The sequence below is a fragment of the Rhinoderma darwinii genome, chromosome 1 (assembly GCF_050947455.1).
Source record: "Rhinoderma darwinii isolate aRhiDar2 chromosome 1, aRhiDar2.hap1, whole genome shotgun sequence".
Taxonomy (NCBI): domain Eukaryota; kingdom Metazoa; phylum Chordata; class Amphibia; order Anura; family Rhinodermatidae; genus Rhinoderma; species Rhinoderma darwinii.
The window spans coordinates 76614498-76639007 of record NC_134687.1 but is presented as its reverse complement, the minus strand read 5'-3'; the positions used below and the strand labels follow the sequence as shown (position 1 = coordinate 76639007).

The following is a 24510-nucleotide window of genomic DNA, read 5'->3' as shown; positions in this document are numbered from 1 at the left end:
TGTCAAATACATGAAAAGTCTAGAATTTTTAGGCTAGGTTAATTTTACCAGTGAGAGATAGATTATATAAAAAAAAAAACTGAAAATCACATAGTCAAAATTATATATATTTATTTGCATTGTGCACAGAGAAATAAGTATTTGATCCCCTACCAACCATTAAGAGTTCAGCCTCCTCCAGACCAGTTACACGCTCCAAATCAACTTGGTGCCTGCATTAAAGACAGCTGTCTTAAATGGTCACCTGTATAAAAGTCTCCTGTCCACAGACTCAATTAATCAGTCGGACTCTAACCTCTACAACATGGGCAAGACCAAAGAGCTTTCTAAGGATGTCAGGGACAAGATCATAGACCTGCACAAGGCTGGAATGGGCTACAAAACCATAAGTAAGACGCTGGGTGAGAAGGAGACAACTGTTGGTGCAATAGTAAGAAAATGGAAGACATACAAAATGACTGTCAATCGACATCGATCTGGGGCTCCATGCAAAATCTCACCTCGTGGGGTATCCTTGATCCTGAGGAAGGTGAGAGCTCAGCCGAAAACTACACGGGGGGAACTTGTTAATGATCTCAAGGCAGCTGGGACCACAGTCACCAAGAAAACCATTGGTAACACATTACACCGTAATGGATTAAAATCCTGCAGTGCCCGCAAGGTCCCCCTGCTCAAGAAGGCACATGTACAGGCCGGTCTGAAGTTTGCAAATGAACATCTGGATGATTCTGAGAGTGATTGGGAGAAGGTGCTGTGGTGAGATGAGACTAAAATTGAGCTCTTTGGCATTAACTCAACTCGCCGTGTTTGGAGGAAGAGAAATGCTGCCTATGACCCAAAGAACACCGTCCCCACTGTCAAGCATGGAGGTGGAAACATTATGTTTTGGGGGTGTTTCTCTGCTAAGGGCACAGGACTACTTCACCGCATCAATGGGAGAATGGATGGAGCCATGTACCGTCAAATCCTGAGTGACCACCTCCTTCCCTCCACCAGGTCTTCCAGCACGACAATGACCCGAAACATACAGCCAAGGCAACAAAGGAGTGGCTCAAAAAGAAGCACATTAAGGTCATGGAGTGGCCTAGCCAGACTCCAGACCTTAATCCCATCGAAAACTTATGGAGGGAGCTGAAGATCCGAGTTGCCAAGCGACAGCCTCGAAATCTTAATGATTTACAGATGATCTGCAAAGAGGAGTGGGCCAAAATTCCATCTAACATGTGTGCAAACCTCATCATCAACTACAAAAAACGTCTGACTGCTGTGCTTGCCAACAGGGGTTTTGCCACCAAGTATTAAGTCTTGTTTGCCAAAGGGATCAAATACTTATTTCTCTGTGCATAATGCAAATAAATATATATAATTTTGACTATGTGATTTTCTGTTTTTTTTTTTGTATAATCTATCTCTCACTGGTAAAATTAACCTAGCCTAAAAATTCTAAACTGTTCATGTCTTTGACAGTGGGCAAACTTACAAAATCAGCAAGGGATCAAATACTTATTTCCTTCACTGTGTATATATATATATATATATATTTAAAACTATTGTTAAGGATCTGCCAGGCACAGCTTCTGTATCCACGCCCATAGGTAATCAGTCTGCACCTGCTTCTATGTCTGTGAGACTGACTCCATCTTCCACCACTCAGGATGGCAGGCTTAGGAGTGGGAGAGCCTATCACAGCCTGGCCAGACGGAGCTAGCTCCCGCCCTCTGTCTATTTATACCTGCCTTTCCTGTTCCTCCTTGCTTGTGATTCTTCTCTGTTGGTTTCCTGGCCCTGCTGCAGCTTCTTGAACTACTTGTCCCTGCTTCGTATTGACCCTGGCTTACTGACTACTCTTCTGCTCTGCGTTTGGTACCTCGTACACTCCTGGTTTGACTCGGCTTGTTCACTACTCTCCTGCTCTGCGTTTGGCACCTCGTACTCTCCTGGTTTGACTCGGGTCGTTTACTACTCTTGTTGTTCACGGTGTTGCCGTGGGCAACTGCCCCGTTTCCCTTTGTTCTGTGTTTCCTTGTCTGGTTGTCTGTCGTGCACTTACTGAGTGTAGGGACCGTCGCCCAGTTGTACCCCGTCGCCTAGGGCGGGTCGTTGAAAGTAGGCAGGGACTGAGTGGCGGGTAGATTAGGGCTCACTTGTCTGTTTCCCTATCCCTGTCATTACAACTATATTCTATGATCAAAGGGTCCATATGGCTATACTGAGGTGGTATTGACCCAAAGATTAATGGTTTATTGCTGGTTATACCCCTCTTCCAGTGTCTTGGACTCAATTTATTAACGTACTCTCCATCCTGACCTGCTGATCTCCTGAGAGTGCCTACTTTTGGTTCATTCTGGTTAGTATAAAGTAATACCTATCCTGCTTGATCACCTTATTACAGCGGCTAACCTGAGTGTACTGGCCTTTAGCTGAATATCTAGGACCTGGGCTACGTAACCTGCCAGAATTTCTGATTGAAGTGGAAAGCCTGGGATAGCATGCCACCAAGAAAAAAACTTGAGGCAGTGTCAAGACGGATAAGTGGGGGTGCCTCCTTAAAATCATCTAAAATGGAAAAAAATTTAGGTTCTCCCACAACTTTCTCTACTCATACTAACCCTTTGAAATCTAAAAGAGGAGAAGGAGGTGGGGATCCTGTAAGCCCAAAATAATCTTTTAAATATCTTTCAGACCCTGAGATAGAGAGCAGATCAAAAATGGGCTCAAAACGGGGGGGGGGGGGGACAACTCCAGTTCTTACTGAAATTCTGTGTACTCTGAGGAAAATGGAAGAGGCAGTGGCTGGTCTTGCACTACAAATGGAGGGCATTAAATCAGACGTCTCTCTGATAAGAGATGATCTCTCTAAAATTAATGTGAGGATGGATACAGCTGAAGTCAGGATATTAGACACTGAAGACTCGATAGACCATTTACAAAAAGAAGTGTTAGCGCTGAAACGTTCTAATAGTGTCATATCTGATACAGTGACTGATCTGGAAGACAGGTCGCGCAGAGCTGATATACGTTTGATTGGCCTTCTTAAGAACTCTGAGGGTGCAGACTGTGTACAATTCATCAAGTCCTGGTTCCTGGGTAAATTTGGGAAAAGAACTTTGTCAAATACGTTCTAAGTTAAGAGAGCCCATAGAGTACGATTGAAACCTAGACCACCAGAGGCCCCACCGAGACCACTATTAGTTAAATTTCTGAGCGCTGGAAACAGACATGAACCTACGGAAAGCAAGATCTGCCTCAGATCTCACTCATAAAATAGCCCTCTATCCAGACTATTCAAGCAACATCAAAAAAAAGGATCAAATTCATCGAGGTCAAAAATAGGCTGAGGAAGGCAGGCCTGCAGTATTCACTATTTTTTCCAGCTAGGTTAAAGAGGCTCTGTCGCCAGATTATAAGTGCCTACATAATCTTACATAATCTGATCGGCGCAGTAATGTAGATAACAGCAGTGGTTTTTATTTTGAAAAGCGATAAATTTTGAGCAAGTTATGCACAATTTTAGATTTATGCTAATTAGTTTATTAATAGACAGCTGGGTGTTTTTTTACCTTTTTACCAACTGGGCGTTGTAAAGAGAAGTGTATGACGCTGACCAATCAGCGTCATACACTTCTCTACATTCATTTTTAGCTGTAATCGTAGCACAGCGTGATCTCGCGATATCACGCTGTGTTGTCACATACTCCCACATTAACTTTACCAAAGTGTCTTGAGAGTGAATAGACAGCGCTTTCATCCAGGATGCGATGTCAATTCACACTTCCGACACTCTGGTAAAGTTTACAAGGCACAGCGTGATCTCGCGAGATCACGCTGTGCTGTCGATCACAGCGTGATCCTGCGAGATCATGCTGTGCTGTGATTAAGTCCCACAGAAACTTTACCGAAGTGTCGGGAGTATGAATAGACATCGCATCCTGGCTGAAAGCGATGTCTATTCACTCTCAAGACACTTTGGTAAAGGTAATGTGGGAGTATGTGCCAGCACAGCGTTGTTGTTTTTATGTTGTTTTTCTTTTAAAAATATGAGAGTTATATCTTGGAATGTAAGGGGTTTGGGGCATAGGCTGAAGAGGTGTGCAGTTTTTGATTTGATCAAAAACTATTTACCGGGGGGTAATATGTCTTCAAGAAAAGCATCTTGCTAGAGGATTGGAAAAACAAATTGAGAGATCATGGATGGGTAAAAGTTACCATTCAATATTCGCCTCATATTCTAGGGGTGTATCAATTCTTATCTATAGGAATGTTGACGTGCAGATATTCAATACCTTTATTGATGTCGAGGGAAGATTTGTGATGTTATATGGTAAATTCGAAGGTACTCTTTCTGTCATTGTTGCAACATATATTCCCCCTCCCTCTTCGCTAAACATTTTTAGAATAATGCTGTCTTATCTTGCCGATTAGGGAGATTGTCCGCTACTCATTATAGGGGATTTTAATATTGCACCAAGTAATGATATGGATAGACTTCGTAAAAAAGCTGTTGTAACAAATAGTAAAAATTCCTCTTTTTTACATCTTTTGAACGAGGTGGGTTGGATTGATGTTTGGCGCCAAAAACATCCGGACGCACGTTAATTTTCAGGTTATTCAAAAACCTCAGACTCACTTTCCCGAATTGACTTAGAGATTGTTAATTTTTCTATGTTGAGGTTAATTAAAAAGGTGAATTATGAGACACGAGGGGTGTCGGACCATTCTCCTCTTATGGTAGAAGTCTCCCCAGTTGTCGCTTATTATTAGAATTAGCCTGGAGTTAATTAAAGACTCTTTGGTTAATGGGGACTTGTCCTTCTAGGTTAAGGGGTTTTTTTTCAGTTAAATGCAGGCTCAGCATATTTTAGGGGCCTTATGGTTAAATTAGCATCTGAAAAAAAGCGGAGAAAGAACCAAACAGAATCCTCACTGAAAATGTAATCGGGAGAGGCAGAGTATACCTATATTAATGATCCCTCAGAGAGTAATAATCAAAAGTGGTGTACTCTGCGATATCAATATGAGGATTTTTGTGGTAGGAAGGCAATAAAGGATTCCTTTGAGGTGGGGGAAAGTTATTATTTTGAAATGGGAAGAGGTGGGAAACTCCTGGCAAATATAATAAAAAAATCATGATCCCCAAACTCTTATCTCGATTAGGAAAAAGGAGGGTCCTGGGTGGTGTACGGGTCCTAAAGAGGTTCTAGGGAAATTTGCTGGATTTTTTCAGGATTTATATGCATGTAAGTGCCAAAATATTAATGATCACCTGGTAAACTATTTTGATTGTTTAACTTTTCCCGTTTTGTCAGATGATCAGAAGGGAGGGTTAGAGGCTTCAATTTCTTTGCAAGAGATATCTGAGGTAATTAAAGATCTTCCAAAGAATAGTGCCCCCGGAATAGATGGAATTCCATATGAGGGTTATACTTATTATTAAGATGTGTTGGTAGAACATCTTCTTCAATTATATAACTATGCCTATCTCCAGGACAAGCTCCCCCTTTGATAGAAGAGGTTACTATTATATTATTACCAAAAACTGAGAAGGATCTGTCTTATTTGGACACTTACCACCCTATCTCGCTTCTAAATACCGATTTGAAAATTCTAGCTGAAATTCGAGCCAATAGACTTATACTGGTAATCCCTTCGCTGTTGGGCTCTGACCAAACTGGTTTTCTCCCAGGAAAATCGATTTTGTATAGTATTCGAAGAGCCTTTGCTGATATTAAATATGGGAGAGTTAGATACCATAATGGGGGTCTGTTGTCATTAGATACAGCTAAGGCCTTTGATACAGTAGAATGGAGTTTCCTTTGGGGGGTGCTGCAAAGATATGGTTTGGGAGAGAACTTTATTAAATGGGTGAAACTACTGTATTCTAACCCGAGGGCTACGGTAGGTCAAGGGGTACCCGTCAGGGTTGCCCCTTATCCCCACTCTTATTTAACCTTCTGATAGAGACATTGGCGATAAGGATTAGATCTGTGTAATGGCAGGAAGGAGGTGAAGGGAAAGTGAGCCCTAATCTACCCACCGCCCTGTCCCTGCCTACTTGCAACGACCCGCCCTAGGCGACGGGGTACAACTGGGCGGCGGTCCCTACGCTGTCTAAGTGCACGGGAGAACAAACAGGGAACACGCAAGGGAAGGGGCAGTAGCCCACGGAACGCCGCGAGGAAACGGAGCGGTGAATGAATAGTCAGGACCAGGATGAAGTGGAGTATACCAACGTGAGCATGGAGAAGGTAGCAAGCCAGGGGCAAAGCGAAGCAGGTTAAGCGGAACTGCAGCAAAGCAGAAGCACGGCAGAAGCAGGCTGGAGCAAGCAGCAATGGGGCCAGGAATCCAGAAGAATTATAAGCACTGAGGAAGAGAACACGGCAGGTAATAAAGGACAGGGGGCGGAGCTAACTCCGACTGACCAGGCCGCGATAGGCTCTCCCACTCCTGAGCCTGCCACCCTGGTTGGTGGGAGACGGTGTCAGTCTAACAGGTCTGGCCTCAGGTGTGGATTGATTAATCCCAGGAGTATACCTAGACGTAGTACCTGGCAGATCCCTAACAATCTGATCCAGGAATAAGAGGTTTTTTGGTTCAAGGAAGTGAGAAGATTTCGTTATACGCCAATCACATGCTACTCTTCCTGAGAGATCTCGGGGATGTGGGGCATGTCGTCGGCGTGTATGAACAATTTGGGAACTGTTCGGCTGTTAAAATTAACTGGTCTAAGAAAAAAATTATGGCCTTTGACCCATCTTATATGGCGAGGGCGGAAGTAGGTATTGAAGTTGTAGACTCCTTTCAATATTTGGGGATTAAATTATCCAGATGGTTGTCTGAACATATCCCCTTGAACGTTATTCCCTTATGTAAAGGATCTGCCTGACACAGCTTCTGTGTCGACGCCCGTGGTTAATCAGTCTGCATCTGTTCCTAGGTCTGCTAGAGTGACTCGATCTGCTACCACTCAGGCTGGTAGGCTGAGGAGTGGGAGAGCCTATCGCAGCCTGGCCAGACGGTTCTAGCTCCCGCCCTTGGTCTACTTATACCTTCATTTGCTGCTTCTCCTTTGCCTGTGATTCTCTTGTTTCCTGGCTCTGCTGTTCCTGCTGTTACCATTGACCTCTGCTTCATATTGACCCTGGCTTGACTGACTATTCTACTGCTCTGCATTTGTTACCACGTACAATCCTGGTTTGACTCGGCTCGTCCACTACTCTGTTGCTCACGGTGTTGCCGTGGGCAACTGCCCCACTTCCCCTGCTTTTGTGTACCCTTGTCTTGTTTGTCTGTCGTGCACATATTGAGGGTAGGGACCGTCGCCCAGTTGTACGCCGTCGCCTAGGACGGGCAGGGTCAGTCATCTATAGTTCTATACCCCAGGCAGGGACTGAGTGGCGGGTAGATTAGGGCTCACCTGTCTGTCTCCCTATCCTGACATTACACCTTATTTGGAAAATTTAAATTGTTACCCTAAAACTCTTCACGTATAGGGTTGGTTAAGATGGTGGTTTTGCCAATGGCATTGCATGTCGTTGTCAATGCACTAGTTTGGTTAACCAAAAATATATTCAAAACTCTTGAATCTATTATAAATTACCTGATATGAACAGGTAGACAAACGCAAATTAAATACGCTAAATTATGTATCCCAATTCATGAGGGTGGTTTTTCTATGCCTGACATTTTTATATATTTCCTTGGCATATCATTTATAAAAGTTAACTTTTTGGAATTGTATGTCAGTTAATGAGTCGATATTAAGGGAGGAGGGTCAAGGGGTGTGGAAAAAAGTTATTCAACTCCTGGAATCGGGTGTGTTATCCAAAACAAATTACTCCTCAAATCCATTATTAAAATTACAATCTAAGGTCTGGGAAGAAGCAAGGGATAGAATGGCCTTTCAGGGCTTTATGGAAATCACTCCATTATGGAATAACATATTTTTACCTGGATTTTATGTGATACGAAAAGTTCCGTTTTGGGTGAAGTATGGGATCTATCAACTCTCACATTTATTCAGAAATGGAGATTTAAAATCATTCTTCCCCATTCAAAATAAATTTGGGGTTCCAAGTCACAATTGGTTACTATATGCTCAAGTATCACATGCTTGGCATATTACTAAGGAAAAAAAGTAGATTTAGAATAAAACCTTTTGGTATAGGGGGACACATTACTAAATAGGTCACAGACTAAGGGGGTTATCTCTCTCTCTGTTCTAAACACTTTTCTGTAATGCTTAAAAATGTAGCGGACTTTAACTACACTGATAAATGGGTTAGAGATTTGGGTCAAATCTCCTTATCAAAATGGGAGTCTATCTACAAAAATATAGATGGCTCTTCACTTAATGTAGCTCACCGCTTTTCACAGTTCATGGTGATTAATAGATTGCACTACACACCGAAAAGATTGGTTAAGATGGGGTATAGAACTATAGATGACTGACCTAAATGTGGGTCTCCAAGTACAGACCTTGTACATTTGCTTTGGAGATGTCCCAAATTACATCGCTACTGGTCACAGATAATAGATTGTATTAAATTGATTTTACCCCTTTGGTCTGATCAAAAATGTACCCTAATTCTCTTAGGGGACTCTATTGAAATTGATAAAGTGTATAATAAAGTTAGAGTTCAATTGATTCTGCAACTGCTTTTTTTTAGCACGTTTGGAGATCCTGAAAAGATGGATTTCATTTACATCTCCCCACCTTCGTGAATGGAAAGGGCAGGTCTACAAGATTTTGCTATATGAAAAATCATATTACTTCGGTAAATTTAGAGACAAATTTTATAGTAAATGGAAACCCTGGTTTATTAACTTAACTGATGAAGAAAAAACCTATGTTCTGAGCTCTGAATAAAGGTCTTTCTTTTATTTTTATTTTATTTTTTTATTTATTTTTATTTATTATTATTATTTATTTATTTATTTATTTTTTAACTCCCCTTGTATTGGGGGGGGGGGTTGGGCATTTTATATGTCTGATTTGATATGTAATATATTTTGTTGTTGTATAAGACAGAAAAAAATAAAGCAATAATTGGAAAAAAAAAACCCTTTAACACATTTTTAATTTTTAGCTGTAAAATTCCCCTTAAAAAAAAATAATGTTTAATAAAATGATTATTTCAAATAACAACAAGTACATGGAAAATAAAAAAAAATAATACAATTATTAATAAAAACTGTTTTGAGTAAATAATAGTCATACAACAAAAAAATGCATAAATTATATTTCCCCTTAAATAGTCACTTATCTTTCAACAAACTTTGCATAAATCAATAGTACAGGCTATAAGGAACTTTGTAATATATCTCAGAAAAAAATGCATCTTTCTCCACTTATCAGACTCATTTCTTCCTAAATGTTCACGCACTCTGAATTTATTGCTAACATCTGTCTTAAGAGAAGACATGGATTATCATTTCAATGAGGGATCAGGTTACATGCTGCCCATAGAAGTCTATGGAGAGGGGAGAGGCAATGTCAGCAAAAACATAAAATTATAGAAAGTTTAAAAATATATATATATAGCTATCGGTCTTGGACTGCGGAGAAGCAAAAATAGAAAAAATACACTGTGTCCTCAAGGCCAAAATGAGCTGCGTCCAAAAATCCAAAATCTTAGGCTAAGTTCCCATTCACTTATTTTGCAGTGCATGTTTGTTTTGTTTTTTTTAAAAAGGTGAAGATAGTTAATTTCTAGAAGACACAAGCTGATGCCAAAATGCATCAGCTCTGTCATGATCAGTTATTTACAGGACATGAAATGATCACATAGCTGCACAGTCCATTGACTTCTGTAACACAGTGACAGGTTGCCAGAGTGAGCCGGAGGGGAAGAGAGGCCTTACATATATACAGACATTTTGACTGGGAGACTGAAATATTATCCTGTACATTGTCACTACATATAAAGGCTCAGGAGCGCAGTTTTTATGTTTGGCTCAAGTTACACTTCAAATTCTTACTGGACATTTATAATGCATGAGAAGATGGCAGCACATTTCTCAACTCAAATGTATGTGATAGTAATGGAAACTTCCGATAGATCAGACTCTGCCAATACTTTATTTTAACTGCATGACTTCTTCACTTTAAGAAAGCCTTAAATATATATGTATACATTAATAATGAGTTAAATATGTAAAAAACAAAACAAAAACAAATACATGTAAATCTTTTATGCTGACGAACAGGATCCAAATGAAGACACAGACTGGAACGATGTCCTTAGAGATTTTGGGATTATTCCTCCCAAGAAAGAAGAAAAAGATGCAATTGAAGAGTTGGTTTTAAAGATGCAAAAGGAAGCAGCAGGTGGGTAACACACACTGCAGATTTTGTATTGTCAAAAAACAAAAAAAACTCAAAAAAAAGACCCACACAGGCTCAGAAATAACACTAAGACTGGGTTCACACGACCATGTTATGTCCGTAATGGACAAAACGTATTTCGGCCGGAAGTCCCGGACCGAACACACTGCAGGGAGCCGGGCTCCTAGCATCATAGTTATGTATGACGCTAGGAGTCTCTGCCTCTCCGTGGAACTACTGTCCCATACTGAAAACATGATTACAGTACGGGACAGTTGTCCTGCAGTGAGGCAGGGACTCCTAGCATCGTACATAACTATGATGCTAGGAGCCCGGCTCCCTGCAGTGTGTTCGGTCCGAGACTTCCGGACTAAATACTTTCCGTCCATTACGGACGTAACATGCTCGTGTGAACCCAGCCTAAGGCAAATGCGCATCAAAAACAGCACAATACATGTGGATGGGGTTTTGAAACCCCTGATAAAGCCAGTAACACGGCGATACACGTGAGGCCCTCTCAACCTCATGGAGTGAGAGTTTTGAACCGACTTTCCTGCATCCCGACAAAAATCTTTTTCTGAGATCACATATATTTTTAGAACCCCCTCTGTTTGCTCTCCTGGTATTTGCATAGGATATGTTCATTGTTTTGCGCTTTCAGATTGTTTAAGGGGATTGGCGCCCGATATATATTTGTTTCAGGATACGCGGCCTTACATTTGATCTTATTGATGGTTCATTACTTATAACTATTTGTATTTTCTTTCTCCATGCGGGATTTGTCCTTGTGCCTTATCTGGGGCCAGGACTTGGGTCCAGCACATGGTTGTGCATTTTTAAATGTTTTACATTTTGTCTGTTTTTGTACTCTGTAATATTGTAATAAAATTGTTCCATTTATATTTGAGGTACAGTCTGATACACGTGTTTTCTTGCTTGATCAGTTACCGACTCTTTCAAAATAATCTTAAATTATTATATTCAGTGAGACCCTATGAAAAAATGACCGTAGATGGTTTAAAGGAAGCGGAGGACACATTCCAGGAAGAGGATGAGAAAGCGATACAAATGTATAGGTAACTCTGAGTCTTCATTTTCTACTGGTTTATTAATAAAACATAAATGAAGGTTTAATGTTTTTCTCTACAAGTTATCAAATAACTGCATTGCTTCAATTCTCATACCATATCGCGAACAGCAATTTATTATTTTTTTAATACTTTTTATCTAATATTCTCAAAACCAAAAACGGCAAATATTATCACATGACTATCTGGAATGTATACATAAAATAAAATAGAGATCCTCAACCTCCTAATATTCTTCCCACACCCTCCACACTTGTTTGACCTGCTTATGCCTACTTAAACTTTTAGCTTCTATTCTTTCCCCATAAAAGACTGAATTAATTTTTGTTGATCTTTTCTTTAAAAAGAAAGTTAGGCCCTATTCACACGACAGGGTTTCCCAGCCGTGTGACACCGTTCAAAAAACGTTCGTCACACGGACGCTGTAGGAACAATAGACCACAAATGGGGCTATTCACACGACCGATTTTTGGACGGCCCGGGAAACCCGGCCGTCAAAAAATGGGACAAGCCCTATTTTCGGCCGTTCTCCCGGTCACCCGGCTCCCATAGATGTCTATAGGGCCGGGTAATACACGGCCTTCGCTGGAATGTGTTCCGAGTGACGGCCGTGTCTTTTGTCACTTGCTCCAGTGCGAAGTGCATGTTAGGGGGAGGAGGGTATTTTTTTGCTTCCTGTGGGAGCGGAATCCCCAATTCCCGGCCACAGCTTTGGCAACGCTGTTGCCGGGGATTGGGGATTCCGCTCCAGGATAAGTCTCTGACTTCACTGTCCATATATGGACACAGTGATATGAGGGACTTCTGAAGCAGAATCCCCGGAGCTGTGGCCGGTGTTTTCCGCTTCAGGAGAAGTCCCTGACTTCACTGTCCATATATGGACAGTGAAGCCAGGGACTTCTCCTGGAACGGTGGCGCTAACAACAGAAAGGTGGGGGGTGCCATCTATCGGGGTTGCTATTTACATGTGTCCTGTGTAGAACTACCTATAGGGGGCTGTGTGGCATTACCTACGGGGGGCTGTGTGGCACTACCTAGAGGGGGCTGTGTGGCATTACCTACAGGGGGGCTGTGTGGCACTACCTAGAGGGGGCTGTGTGGCATTACCTAAGGGGGCTGTGTGGCACTACCTACAGGGGGGCTGTGTGGAATTACCTACAGGGGGCTGTGTGGCATTACCTACAGGGGGCTGTGTGGCACTACCTAGAGGGGGGCTGTGTGGCACTACCTACAAGGGGAGCTGTGGCATTATCTACAGAGGGCAGTGTGTGGCATTATCTACAGAGGGAAGTGTGTGGCAAAAAATGTACAAAAGAAATTCATCCGTTTTTAAAACTGACAGGGAATAGAGCCTTAGGCCAATAAAAACGGCCGTTTTGGTCTGTTAATGCCACACAGCCCCCTGTAGGTAATGCCACACAGCCCCCTGTAGGTAATGCCACACAGCCCCCTATAGGTAACTCTACACAGCACCCCCACATAGATGGCACCCACCCTTCCTTTCTGTAGATAGCGCCACCGTTCCAGGAGAAGTCCCTGACTTCAATGTCCATATATGGACAGTGAAGTCAGGGACTTCTGGAGCGGAAACACCGGCCACAGCGCCGGGGATTCCGCTTCAGAAGTCTCGGGCCGTCACGGAATCGGTCGTGTGAATAGCCCCATTTGGGGTCTATTGTTCCTACTGCGGCCGTGTGACGGACGATCTTTGAACGGCCGTCATACGGCCGGGAAACCCGGTCGTGTGAATAGGGCCTAAGGCAGGGGTGGGCAAACTTTTTGACTCGCGGGCCACAATGGGTTCTAAAATTTGACAGAGGGGCCGGGCCAGGAGCATTTGGAGGGAGTGTTTGGGCCGGATATACTAAAGCATTAAATGTAGTGTGTGCAAACCTCATAGCACAGTAAGAACACTACAACCCAATTTATTAACTGTCTTTCAAATGTGAAAAATAGCCCTTATCAGTTAATAAATTTGTCTCAAGGAATATGCAAGATATGGCATTTTCATACTATTTCGCAGATACTGGGAGGAGGAAATGTAAATAGATTAAAATAACATACGCACTGTGATTTATCAAGAAAAAAGTTCTGTTGACTCTGTAAATTAGCTGCCAACCTCTGAGCAGTAGCCGCCCGTTCTTGTGTTGACTGCTTGCTAGCATAGTTTGCATGCTTCGTGGCAAAGTGACGGCTGATATTGTACTCTTTGAAAACCGAAGGGCTTAATGGTGACGTGAAACGAAGTGAAAATTAAAGTGAAATAAAGAGAAATACGCGCCACATTAACAACGGTCAATGTGTTTTGAGTGCGCCATCTATTGGGAAAACGTGGGCATTGCAGGGAAAGGGGAAAAAAAAGGAGGTTTTTACTATAATTTGGACAAGTTCGGCGGGCCGGATTAAAAAGCCTAACGGGCCGTATGTGGCCCGCGGGCCGTAGTTTGCCCATGTCTGGCCTAAGGCTTACTCTTCGAATTCTGGAACAAAATAACCTGCTGACAGAAATATAAATTGAATTAACTCATTTTGGTCTCTTGTTCAACACACGCTTCTAATACCAAATCAGCCAAGCCAAAATTTAACGGTGTAGATGTATTGCTGTGTCTGGGTCTAGAAATTGTAAAAAAAATGGAACATTTTGGTGTAAATTGGTGCAGTTAGGCGCAATTGTGATGTTTGCACTTCAGTAGACACTTTTTAAAAACAGTCCAAAATGCCAAAAAAACTGGTACAAAAATTCTGGAACAAAATAAGCCAAATCAAAAGTGGTATAAGGAAAAGTGTCTAAAATGTCATGAAGGATGCAGCAAAATTGTCACACAGCATTCACCACTGTAATAAATTTGGCGCATTTTGTGCCTGCCAGGTCTACGTCTACGCTGTCTGTCTATTAGACAGGATTAGTACATGGGGGCCAATGGCTTTTTAAAGATGACTGAAATTAATTCAGCAACTTCATCCAAATATCTCTGCACAATTCGACAATTCCACCACACATGAGATAAATTACCTTCTTCCCCACATCCCCGAATGTATTTTCTCCCATCACCTCCATAATAACATACGACCTATGTAACATCTTCAGTGATGTTTCTATCAAAGAAGGTCAGCTACCCTTACTTAATTCGTCACAGACCTAATACCAATTGTCCACTGACACACGAAGCCCAAGTTTTCCTCCCATTTTATCATAAAACTTACTTTTACTTTACCTCCATCAGTTTATTATAGAGCAGATATCAGTCCTCTCCCTTCAGGATACCATAATTCTATTCAATATGAGACGAATAGCTCTCTTTTAAAGCAGATTTTATTTTAATAAAACTGCAGCTTGTACGGAGCATGTGCGAGATTTCAGCATGCTGCAGGGGAAGAGGGACACTGATAGGATCTTGTTAGCTCTAGGTGGGAGGAGATTGAGGTGACATTATGCTGTCACGAAGGGTCTGTGGACACACTGGGCCGTACCGCCTTGGCGGTAAGGCAGCTGGCCAACTGGCCCAATAGTTTGTATAGGTACCTGTGGCAGCTCGGAAAGCAGTAAGGCAGGCTCGGCTGGGACTAGGCAGCAGGTAGACGTAAGGCAAGGTGAAGCAGGTCAGGCGTGGTATACAGCACGACACGACTTTGGCACAGCACAGGAACACACTAGGAGGCCATCACATAGACAAACTAGGAAACATCAACAACGCTCAGGCATAGAAGCAGGGGGCTGAAACCCTCTTATAGTCTAGGGTACTCACGGGTTCAAAGTTCATCAAAAGTCCGATGGGCGAGCTGCCCCTTTAAGAGCGGGGCACGAGCGTGCGCGTGCACCCTACAGGATCCGGCTGAGGTGACTGGCGTCTCCTGAGGAGGAGGCTGGGGCCTGCGCTTGCCGACTCATGGCTGCGGCTGTCAGGGGTGGATTGGAGCTGACGGCCCGCAGCCACGGACATTACACATGCATATTCTTATAAAATGCTAATCGGGTAAAATAAATCTATTTAATAATGTATGTGGTTTGTATTGTGAAATCTGGTGACATATCCTCTTTAAGGAGAACCTGTCACGTCCTTTAACATATAAAACAAGTTGGATACCCTACCAGCTGCTGCAGCGCTGATTTTCTTTTCTTTCTAGCCACTTTCAATCTCCTGCACTCGGCCCTGTTAGGCCTTATCCACACGAACGTGTCCGTTTTGCGACGGCAAAAAATGGACAGGTTTGTAATGCATTGCAGTTCCGTGTGGCATACGTGTGTGTTCCGTGTGGCATCAGTTGTTGGTGTCTGTTTATGTACACATTTATGTATTTTAAATTTTTTCTGTCTTCATTTCTTATGAACTAGTGCGTGAATCACGGACTGCACACGGATGTGTGACCGTGTGCTGTCTGTGATTTTCACGCACCCATTGACTTCAAGGAGTCCGTGATGCGCAAAAAACACACAAGAAAAGGACATGCAGTGAGTTTCACACAACGAAAACACGCTGCGTAAAAAAACGTGCATGTGTGAAAGGCCCCATTGAATTGCATAGGTCCGTGTCACGGCCGTTGTTTTAACAGCCAGCACACGGACGTATTCAACGTTTGTGTGAATAAGGCCTTAGGCTACATTCACACGAGTGTGACAGATGAAGGCTAAATTCACGCGGGCGTTGTGCATCTCGGACATAAAAAACTGGAATTTTTCACGTCCGAGGTGCATCTGTGCTCTGCGCTGTGGGACGCGATATCACGCATCCCTCATAGACTAGAGTCTACGGAGGGATGCGTACAGCGTGAAAAAATAGGACATGTTCTATTCTGTCACGGACCCTTTACAAGGTCTGTTGATACAACGGCCATGTGAACGGCCACATTGAATTATATAGGTCCGTCCCACACAGATGTTTAACAATTTTTTTTTCTTAATGGAATTGCTGCGCAAATCACGCACAGCACACAGATGTGCATCCGTGTGCGGTGCGTGGATTTCACGCACCAATTGACTTCAATGGGCACGTAGGGGCATGAAAACGTACCAATATAGGACATGCAGTGAGTTTCACGCGGCGGACTCTCGCTGCGTGAAAACTCCTGCATGTGCGAACGTCCCCATTGAAATAAATGAGTCCGTGTGCTGCGCATGATTTCCATGCACAGCACACTGACGAGATTCACGTTCTTGTGAATGGGCCCTTAGTTTTAGTGACCTGTAAGTGTAGACTGTCAAGTGGGCAATCCCCTGCGCTCAGTGTCAGTCTCAGTCATATGGTTTGATCTAAGCAACAAAAAAAGCAAATATAATTGGTATCGTCATGTCTGTAAAAGTCTGAACTCTGTAGGAAAACAAAATTACCATGCAAGCATTGCTGTTTTTTTGGTCACGTCACTTCCCAGAATAAATGGAATAAAAAGTGATCATAAAGTAGCTTGTACACCAAAATAGTGCCAATAAAAACTACAACTTGCCTCGCAAAAACAAGCCCTCACACTGCTCAATCTACAGAAAAATAAAAAAGTTATGGCTTTCAGAATAAGGAAACATTATTTTTCAACAAAGTTAACCTAGTTTTTACCGCACGGTGAACACTGTAAAAATAAAACCCAAAAGACAATGGAGGAATTACAGTTTTTTTTCCCATTCCACATCAATAAATATTTTTTTTTCCTTTTTCCCAGTGCATTATATGGTACATTAAATGGTTATGACTCTTGGAATGTGACAATGCAAAAACGGAAATGGAAAAACTAAACTGGCTGTGTCTCCTAGAAGTTAAAGGTCATAAAGGTCTGACGAAACCCATCAACAGGACCTAACACTCATGTGAACAGGCCCTTAACAAAACTTTAATTAAAGGCCTTTTTATATTATTATGGAGATATGTTGCCATTCCTGTTCAGCTTATACAGTATTGCCACCTAGTGCTCAAAATTTGGTATTACACATTTACTCCAAGTTGCAAGACCTTGGACAGAAAAATGTTAGTTTGACTCAAAATAAAACTATTATTCACATGCATTTACAACAATTCCCTAATATACTACAGTTAGGATATGTACACACAGAGTGTTTTCAGATGTTTTTCGGGCCGTAAACATCCCAAAAAACGGCAGAAAAATCGGAAGCAGAACGCCTCCAAACTTACGCCCATTAATTTCAGTTCTGTTCCGACGGGGCGTTTTTTTCACGGCCGTTTTCCAAACGGTTGGCGAGTGGTTTAAAATAACATCTGAAAATCAGGAGCTGTTTTCCCTTGAAAACAGCTCCGTATTTTCAGACGTTTTTTATTTTGTGTGTGAACATGCCCTCACACGCTGTTCACATGCATGCTTAACCAAAAACGACTAAAAATATGGAGCTGTTTCCAAGCTCCTGATTTTCAGACGTTTTTTAATCAAACTCGCGATTTTCGCTACGTTTTTGGAGCTGTTTTTTTATAGAGTCAATGAAAAACGGCTCCAAAAACGTCCCAAGAAGTGACATGCACTTCTTTTTCTCGGGTGTCTTTTTACATGCCGTATTTTGAAAACGAGGCGTAAAAAAACACCCCGTCGGAACAGAGCGCCGTATTTCCCATTGAAATCAATGGGCAGATGTTTGGAGGCGTTCTGCTTCAGTTTTTTCAAGGCGTAAGCGCCCCGAAATACGCCAGAAAATGCTTTGTGTGAACATACCCTAACTAGACCAGCTCTCCATACAAACAGGAGTAATTCAACTAATAAGGGAGTGCAGACCTGTTCCTCCTAAGTGCTGTCAGTAAAACTGCAGCACCAGTTACAATGCCTGAATTCTGTGACGTTAGATACTTCTACAAAATAGGTAATTTTTCATAGATTTACTAGGTCTTTGATGCCTCTGTGAAGAATACAGATGTAGCCACCTTTATCTTGACTTTTCAATGACTTTTGTTGTGTGATATCACGCTGCAGCAAGTTATCAGAGTCAAGATAAAGATGGCTACATCCGTAAATGAACATATTTTTTTGTATTTTTAGGCAAAGGCGCATAAAAGAACTGAAAGATCTACAAAAAACACAAATCTATGGAGAGCTGAGTGAAGTTCCTGGAAATATGTATATAAAAGAAGTAACAAATGCCGAAGCCGATGTTTGGGTGGTGCTTCATCTTTACAGATCAAGGTCTTGTAGGACGTTACCTTATATTCATTTAAGTGTGATTATTTACTCTCATTTAATAAGTTTCAGTCATATAATACTTGATGAAATCGATCAAGAGATAGCAAATCATGTAAACTGTAAGTTGTAGTAGTACTTACACTATATGTTAACCCTTAGCGTCTCTACACCTACAGGTTGCAAAAATAGTAATTCCCTAACACATATTTATTAGATTGGTTCCATTCATATAAGGCTAAGTTCACACTTCCGTTACTATGCATTTACCTCTCTTCCATCAGAGGAAGAGGGGATCGATACGTTAAACGGAAAGCAACGGTCCCGTTAAAATTACCATTGATTTCAATAGGAATAGGTTTCCGTTTTTTGAACGGAAACAAAAGTTCTGCAGACTGCACTTTTGTTATCGTTCAAAAAACGGATACCTAGCGAACGGAGACAAACGGAAAGCAACTGAAACAAAAGAATTACCATTGAAATTAATGGTAATTCTAACGGAACCATTGTTTTCTGTTTAATGTATTGATCCTCTCTTCCTCTGAAGGAAGAGAGGTAAACGTATAGTAACGCTAGTGTGAAGGAAGCCTAAGGGCCTGTTCACATCACCGTTTCTTTCCGCTGCGGGATTCCGTTGGAGGTTTCCGTCGGGTTAACCCTTCAACGGAAAGGCAAACAGAAACCTAAGCTTCCGTTTCCCTCACCATTGAACTCAATGGTGATGGAAACCTAGCTAATGTTTTCCGTTGGTCACCGTTTTGACAGGGTTCCGATGTTCTTGACGGAACCAATAGCGCAGTCGACTGTGAATATGTCATAAATGTCCTTGGTTGGAGATCCCCTTTAAGCCTGTTTTACATCTTCTTCTGTTTACATGGTTGACATTATCTTTTTTTATATTGGACCATGTTTTTTAAGCACTTCTAGTATTGACTTAATAAAATAAGAATATGAATTTACTTTCTGTAATTGAATGGTAAGTTCCTTGTTTTCCAGTGTACCAATGTGTGATCTGCTGAACAATCACCTCGGAATACTGGCGAAAAAATTTCCGGAAACCAAATTTTTAAAAGCTGCAGCTGATAACTGCATTCCTAATTACATGGATGCCTGTGTGCCAACCTTACTAGTCTACAGAAATGGCCTCATTAAAGGCAGATTTATTGGAATGGACCAGTGTGGAGGAACCAGAGTGACTCCAGAAGGTAGAAATATTGTATAGTATTTAGTCTTCTTTAGAAAACAGACGATATTGAATGCTCCTAAATGTTACACCTTAGAACGCAGAAAAATTGCAACATATAGGAAAATATAATACACATTCCTTTTACTTAAATGGGGTATTCCAGTTTCAGCAAACAAATGTTATCAATTGTATAATGAAAAGTTATACAATTTTCCAATATACTTTCTGTAACAATTCCTCACGGTTTTCAAGTTCTCTGCTTGCTGTCATTCAATAAAAACATGTATTGTTTACTTCCGGTGGATAAAAGTGTATTTTGGTCATGTGATGGACGCACAGGAGCATAGCTCTTTACAGTTACAGTCAGTGTTCCCTATAAGGTGCGCGGCGGCACACCTTCCACAGTCCGCCCGCGCGGTAAAGTTTAAAGCCTGCGCACTGTCACGGGTGGAAGCAGTGGCGTCGCTAGCACCGGAGGGGGCTCAGGTGCTAGCGACAGCGACATTCACTTGTATGTGCATCCTCAGGACGCAGATACAAATGAATAGTATAGGCTGCAAGCCATGTTAGGCCTGCAGCCTATAAGGTGCTGGGAAGACTATTAACACGCCGGTCTGCGCATGCGTCCCGCCTGAGAGGCAGTGCAGCGCTCCGTCCGTCGCAGGAGCGGGGCAAGGTAAGTACACTCTTTTGTTTTTTGAGGGGGCTGTGTGGTAATATACAGGGGGGGGGGAATTGCTGTGTGGAAGTGTATACAAGGGGAGAGGGGGTCTGTGTAGCACTATATACAAGGGGAGTGGGGATTGCTGTGTGGCAGTATATACAGGGGAAAATTGCTGTGTGGTAATATACAGGGTGGGGGAATTCCTATATAGCACTATATACAAGGGAAAGGGGGGCTGTGTAGAGGTATACACAAGGGGAGAGGGGGCTGTATAGCACTATATACAGGGGGGATTGCTGTGTGACAGAATATACAAGGGGAGGGCAGCTGTGTAGCACCATATACAAGAAGAGGGGGGATTGCTGTGTGGCAGTATATACAAGGGGAGGGGAGCTGTCTGGCAGTATATACAAGGGGGGGGATTGCCATGTGACACTATATACAAGGGGAGGGGGGATTGCTGTGTGGCAGTATATACAAGGGGAGGGGGGATTGCTGTGTGGCAGTATATACAAGGGGAGGGGGGATTTCTGTGTGGCAGTATATACAAGGGGAGGGGAGCTGTCTGGCAGTATATACAAGGGGGGGATTGCCATGTGACACTATATACAAGGGGAGGGGGGATTGCTGTGTGGCAGTATATACAAGGGGAGGGGGGATTTCTGTGTGGCAGTATATACAAGGGGAGGGGGGGATTGCTGTGTGGCAGTATATACAAGGGGGCTGTATGGCGCTATCTACACGGGGGCTGTGTGGCGCTATCTACAGGGGGCTGTGTGTGGCAATATCTACAGGGGAGGCTGTGTGACTCTCTACAGGGGAGGCTGTGTGACACTATTTACAGGGGGGCTTTGTGGTGCTATCTACAAGGGGCTGTGTGTGGCGCTATCTACAGAGGGCTGTGTGGCACTATCTACAGGGGGCTGTGTGGCACTATCTACAGGGGGGCTCTGTGGCGCTATCTACAGGGGGGCTGCGTGTGGCAGTATCTACAGGGAGGGGGTGTGTTGCTATCTACAGGGTCTGTATGTGGCGCTATCTATAGGTAGGTCTGTGTGTGATGCTGCCTATAGGGCTGTGTGTGGCGCTATCTACAGGGGGTCTGTGTGGCGCTATCTACAGGGGATCTGTGTGGCGCTATCTACAGGGGGGTCTGTGTGGCACTATCTACAGGGGGGGTCTGTGTGGCGCTATCTTTAGGGACAGTGGTGTAAGAGAGGGATTCTTTCATTGATGCCTATAATTGGTGATTATAACGGTCTATTTTACTGGTGGACTAGTAATATTATAGTATTTAAAAAAGTAATTAAAACTAATTTAAAATAAGTTTTCTTATTCTCCTATTTACTACACTATATTAGCGTTTACTGGGGGTATTACTTTTGGTCATCAGATTGCCCACCATTGATGGAGACCTGCCCTGCTCCCTAACTGCCCCGCTCAGGAGCTGGCAAGACTTAGAGGGAACTTTGGTTACAGTATGTGTATCAGAGCTATGTCTTCTAACGAGCCCAGCATCTGTTTGTCCATCACACGACCATGAACAGATTTTTATCAAATGAAACAATAAAAGTTTCTATTGAATGACAGCAATCAGAGATCTTGAAATTCATGGAAAATTGTCTAACTTTTTATTATACAAAAATATAGAATGTATTTCCTGAAATTGGAATACCCCTTTAAGAGCTCCTAAACATTTTACCTTAAAGCAACTTTTAAGAATGTATTAGGTAGTTGCTTAAATAGGTTATCCTATCAAGACAAGCCCCTTTTATAATGCAACTCCCCAATGGGGAACCTCTAGTTCCAGCAGTCCGATGACTGCTGGAACTACAGGTTATTGCCCAGGAAAGCTGCTGGTGGTTATGTTTGCCCTGCATCGTAGTATTACAAGGCACTCATTGAAATAAATGGGCAACCATGTAGTATATGCAGTCCTCCAGATTGAGAGAGATGCTTTTCCCAGTAGCACTTTTTTCTGGCTAATAGGTAGGAGTCTGCGTCCAGGGCTAATATGGCCTATCAACATGACCAATCCTTGCAGAGGTGTTAATTGACACTCCTGAGCCCCAATGCAAATCTATAACAGGACCCCCCCCCCCCACCATGTGCCATTTATAATACTGGTGTCTTTTTATGTGGCCCCCTCAGACTCCAGCGTCTGGGTGCGACTGCTACCGCTGCACCGGCTTATAGCTACGCCCCTGGATCCTTGGTTTCCCTGGGAGATAAGTGTTGCCATATGTATCGGTGTAACTCTTCCCCCTCTTCCCCCTACCCTCGACACTTATTGGGTAACTGGTATACAACTTTGAAAATCGGACTAGAAGCATATTAAATCCCAATCCAAGAGTCTTTTGCTTAAAAAGTCTATGTGACATTAAAGAGGCTCTGTCACCAGATTATAAGTGCCCTATCTCCTACATAATCTGATCGGCGCTGTAATGTAATGTAGCAACAGTTGTTTTTATTTTGAAAAACTATCATTTTTGAGCAAGTTCTGAACAATTTTAGATTTATGCTAATTAGTTCTTAATGATGTCTGTTGACTCTTCCATCGTTCCGGTGAAGGACCTGTGGGAAGAAGTCCCGTCACAGCGTGATCCCACTTTGTAAAAAGTTAAAAAACGTCCAGTTGGTCATTAAGAACTAATTAGCATAAATCTAAAATTGTTCATAACTTGCTCAAAAATGATCGTTTTTCAAAATAAAAACCACTGCTGTTATCATTACAGCACCTAGCAGATTATGTAGGAGATAGGGCACTTATACATTATACTTATATATTATACTTATACATTACAGCGCCCAGCAGATTATGTAGGAGATAGGGCACTTATAATCTGGTGACAGAGCCTCTTTAATGCCACAAGTGTAATCCTATCAGCTTTAGTCAGGGGCGTAACTAGAATTCATAGGACCCCATAGAAAAATGAGATGGGCCCTCACCACCTATTGACAAAAAACTGAAACAGCAGCATAAGTGGCAATAATTAAAGTTATGGATAATAATAACGCCATATATCAGAAAATCCACATAATAGTGCTAGACAGCAGAAAGCCACAACGTGTTACTCCCCACAAAATGGAACAATGTTCATGCACCTAAGTGGATCCCCTCAACCTCTGGGCCCTATAGCAGCTGCTATGGCTACTACACTTATATTTACACACATTGCCTATGCTCTAAGAGCCAAATAAATTTCATAAATAAGATTTTGATGTGGTTGTTGTTTTTTTTTATTGTTAAACTATTCTATGTTTCTTCCTACTTTATAGAACTGGAATGGAAATTGGCTGATGTGGGAGCTATCAAGTCTGACCTGGAAGAAGATCCTCGAAAAACATTTATTGATTTGATGATGTCTTCAGTGAAACGTAGTTCTATTCACTGGAAAGATGATGTCACCGATTGACAATAATAAAACAGAAATAAATGCTTGCTATGGGAGAAGGACAATATAATTGCAGGACATTGCCCCCTGCATCTACTTGTGTGCATGACGCCCCTCTATTGTCTCACTGCCACCGCCAAACTCTCCATGGCGGAAACTTTGAAGTTATGGCACATCAGTTCCTTCGGACCGAGTATAAGTAGCCTACATCTTGCCTCTACTGTCTGGAGAGGCGCTGGCATCAACTGCATCTTCGTCTCTACTTACTCTGCCAAGGCACCTCTACAGTAGGACAATATGCCATCGAGTTCTGTACCCTAGCCACGGAGTTAAAGTTGAAAAATGAAGCTTTGGTCACCGTGTTCTAGAAGGCTGCATCAAGGATGAACTGGCAGATCGGGTTCTACCTGTTACTGTAGACGATTTGATATAATTAGGTAATCGCATAGACATTACCTTTTGAGAAAGGCCATGCAAAATGGATTAGTCGTGTACCGCAGCTGGCAATCATTTTTCAGAAACCTCTTCTTGTCTCCACTCCCACTTGTCCGGACAAACCCATGCAGGAGGAAAGAATAAATCTCTCTGTTGAATGACACCTAAAAAGACGCACCAATAATCTGTGTCTGTACTGTGGTGGAAAACTCACTTTCTTAATGATTGTCCAGTGAGACCGGGAAACTCCAATGCCTAGGGCAAATGGGAGAGGCTACCCATGCAAGTCAGAGCAGTCCATCATGAATTAA

General features: G+C 42.4%; 1 protein-coding gene across 2 annotated transcripts in view; it reads left to right on the top strand.

Moving 5' to 3' along the window:
* The window catches only part of PDCL2 (phosducin like 2), a 47797-nt gene extending 23986 nt beyond the window's left edge, over positions 1-23811 (top strand). Inside the window, exons 2-7 of one of the 2 annotated variants that reach the window (XM_075849612.1) lie at positions 8670-8777; positions 10210-10330; positions 11313-11403; positions 18382-18525; positions 19516-19724; positions 23649-23811. In XM_075849612.1, the coding sequence (XP_075705727.1) occupies positions 8757-8777; positions 10210-10330; positions 11313-11403; positions 18382-18525; positions 19516-19724; positions 23649-23785 (723 nt within the window). In that variant the 5' untranslated portion in view covers positions 8670-8756 and the 3' untranslated portion in view covers positions 23786-23811. The remainder of the gene's footprint in view (positions 1-8669; positions 8778-10209; positions 10331-11312; positions 11404-18381; positions 18526-19515; positions 19725-23648) is intronic. The other variant, XM_075849613.1, reaches the window with a different exon arrangement.
* Positions 23812-24510: the final 699 nt, after the last annotated feature.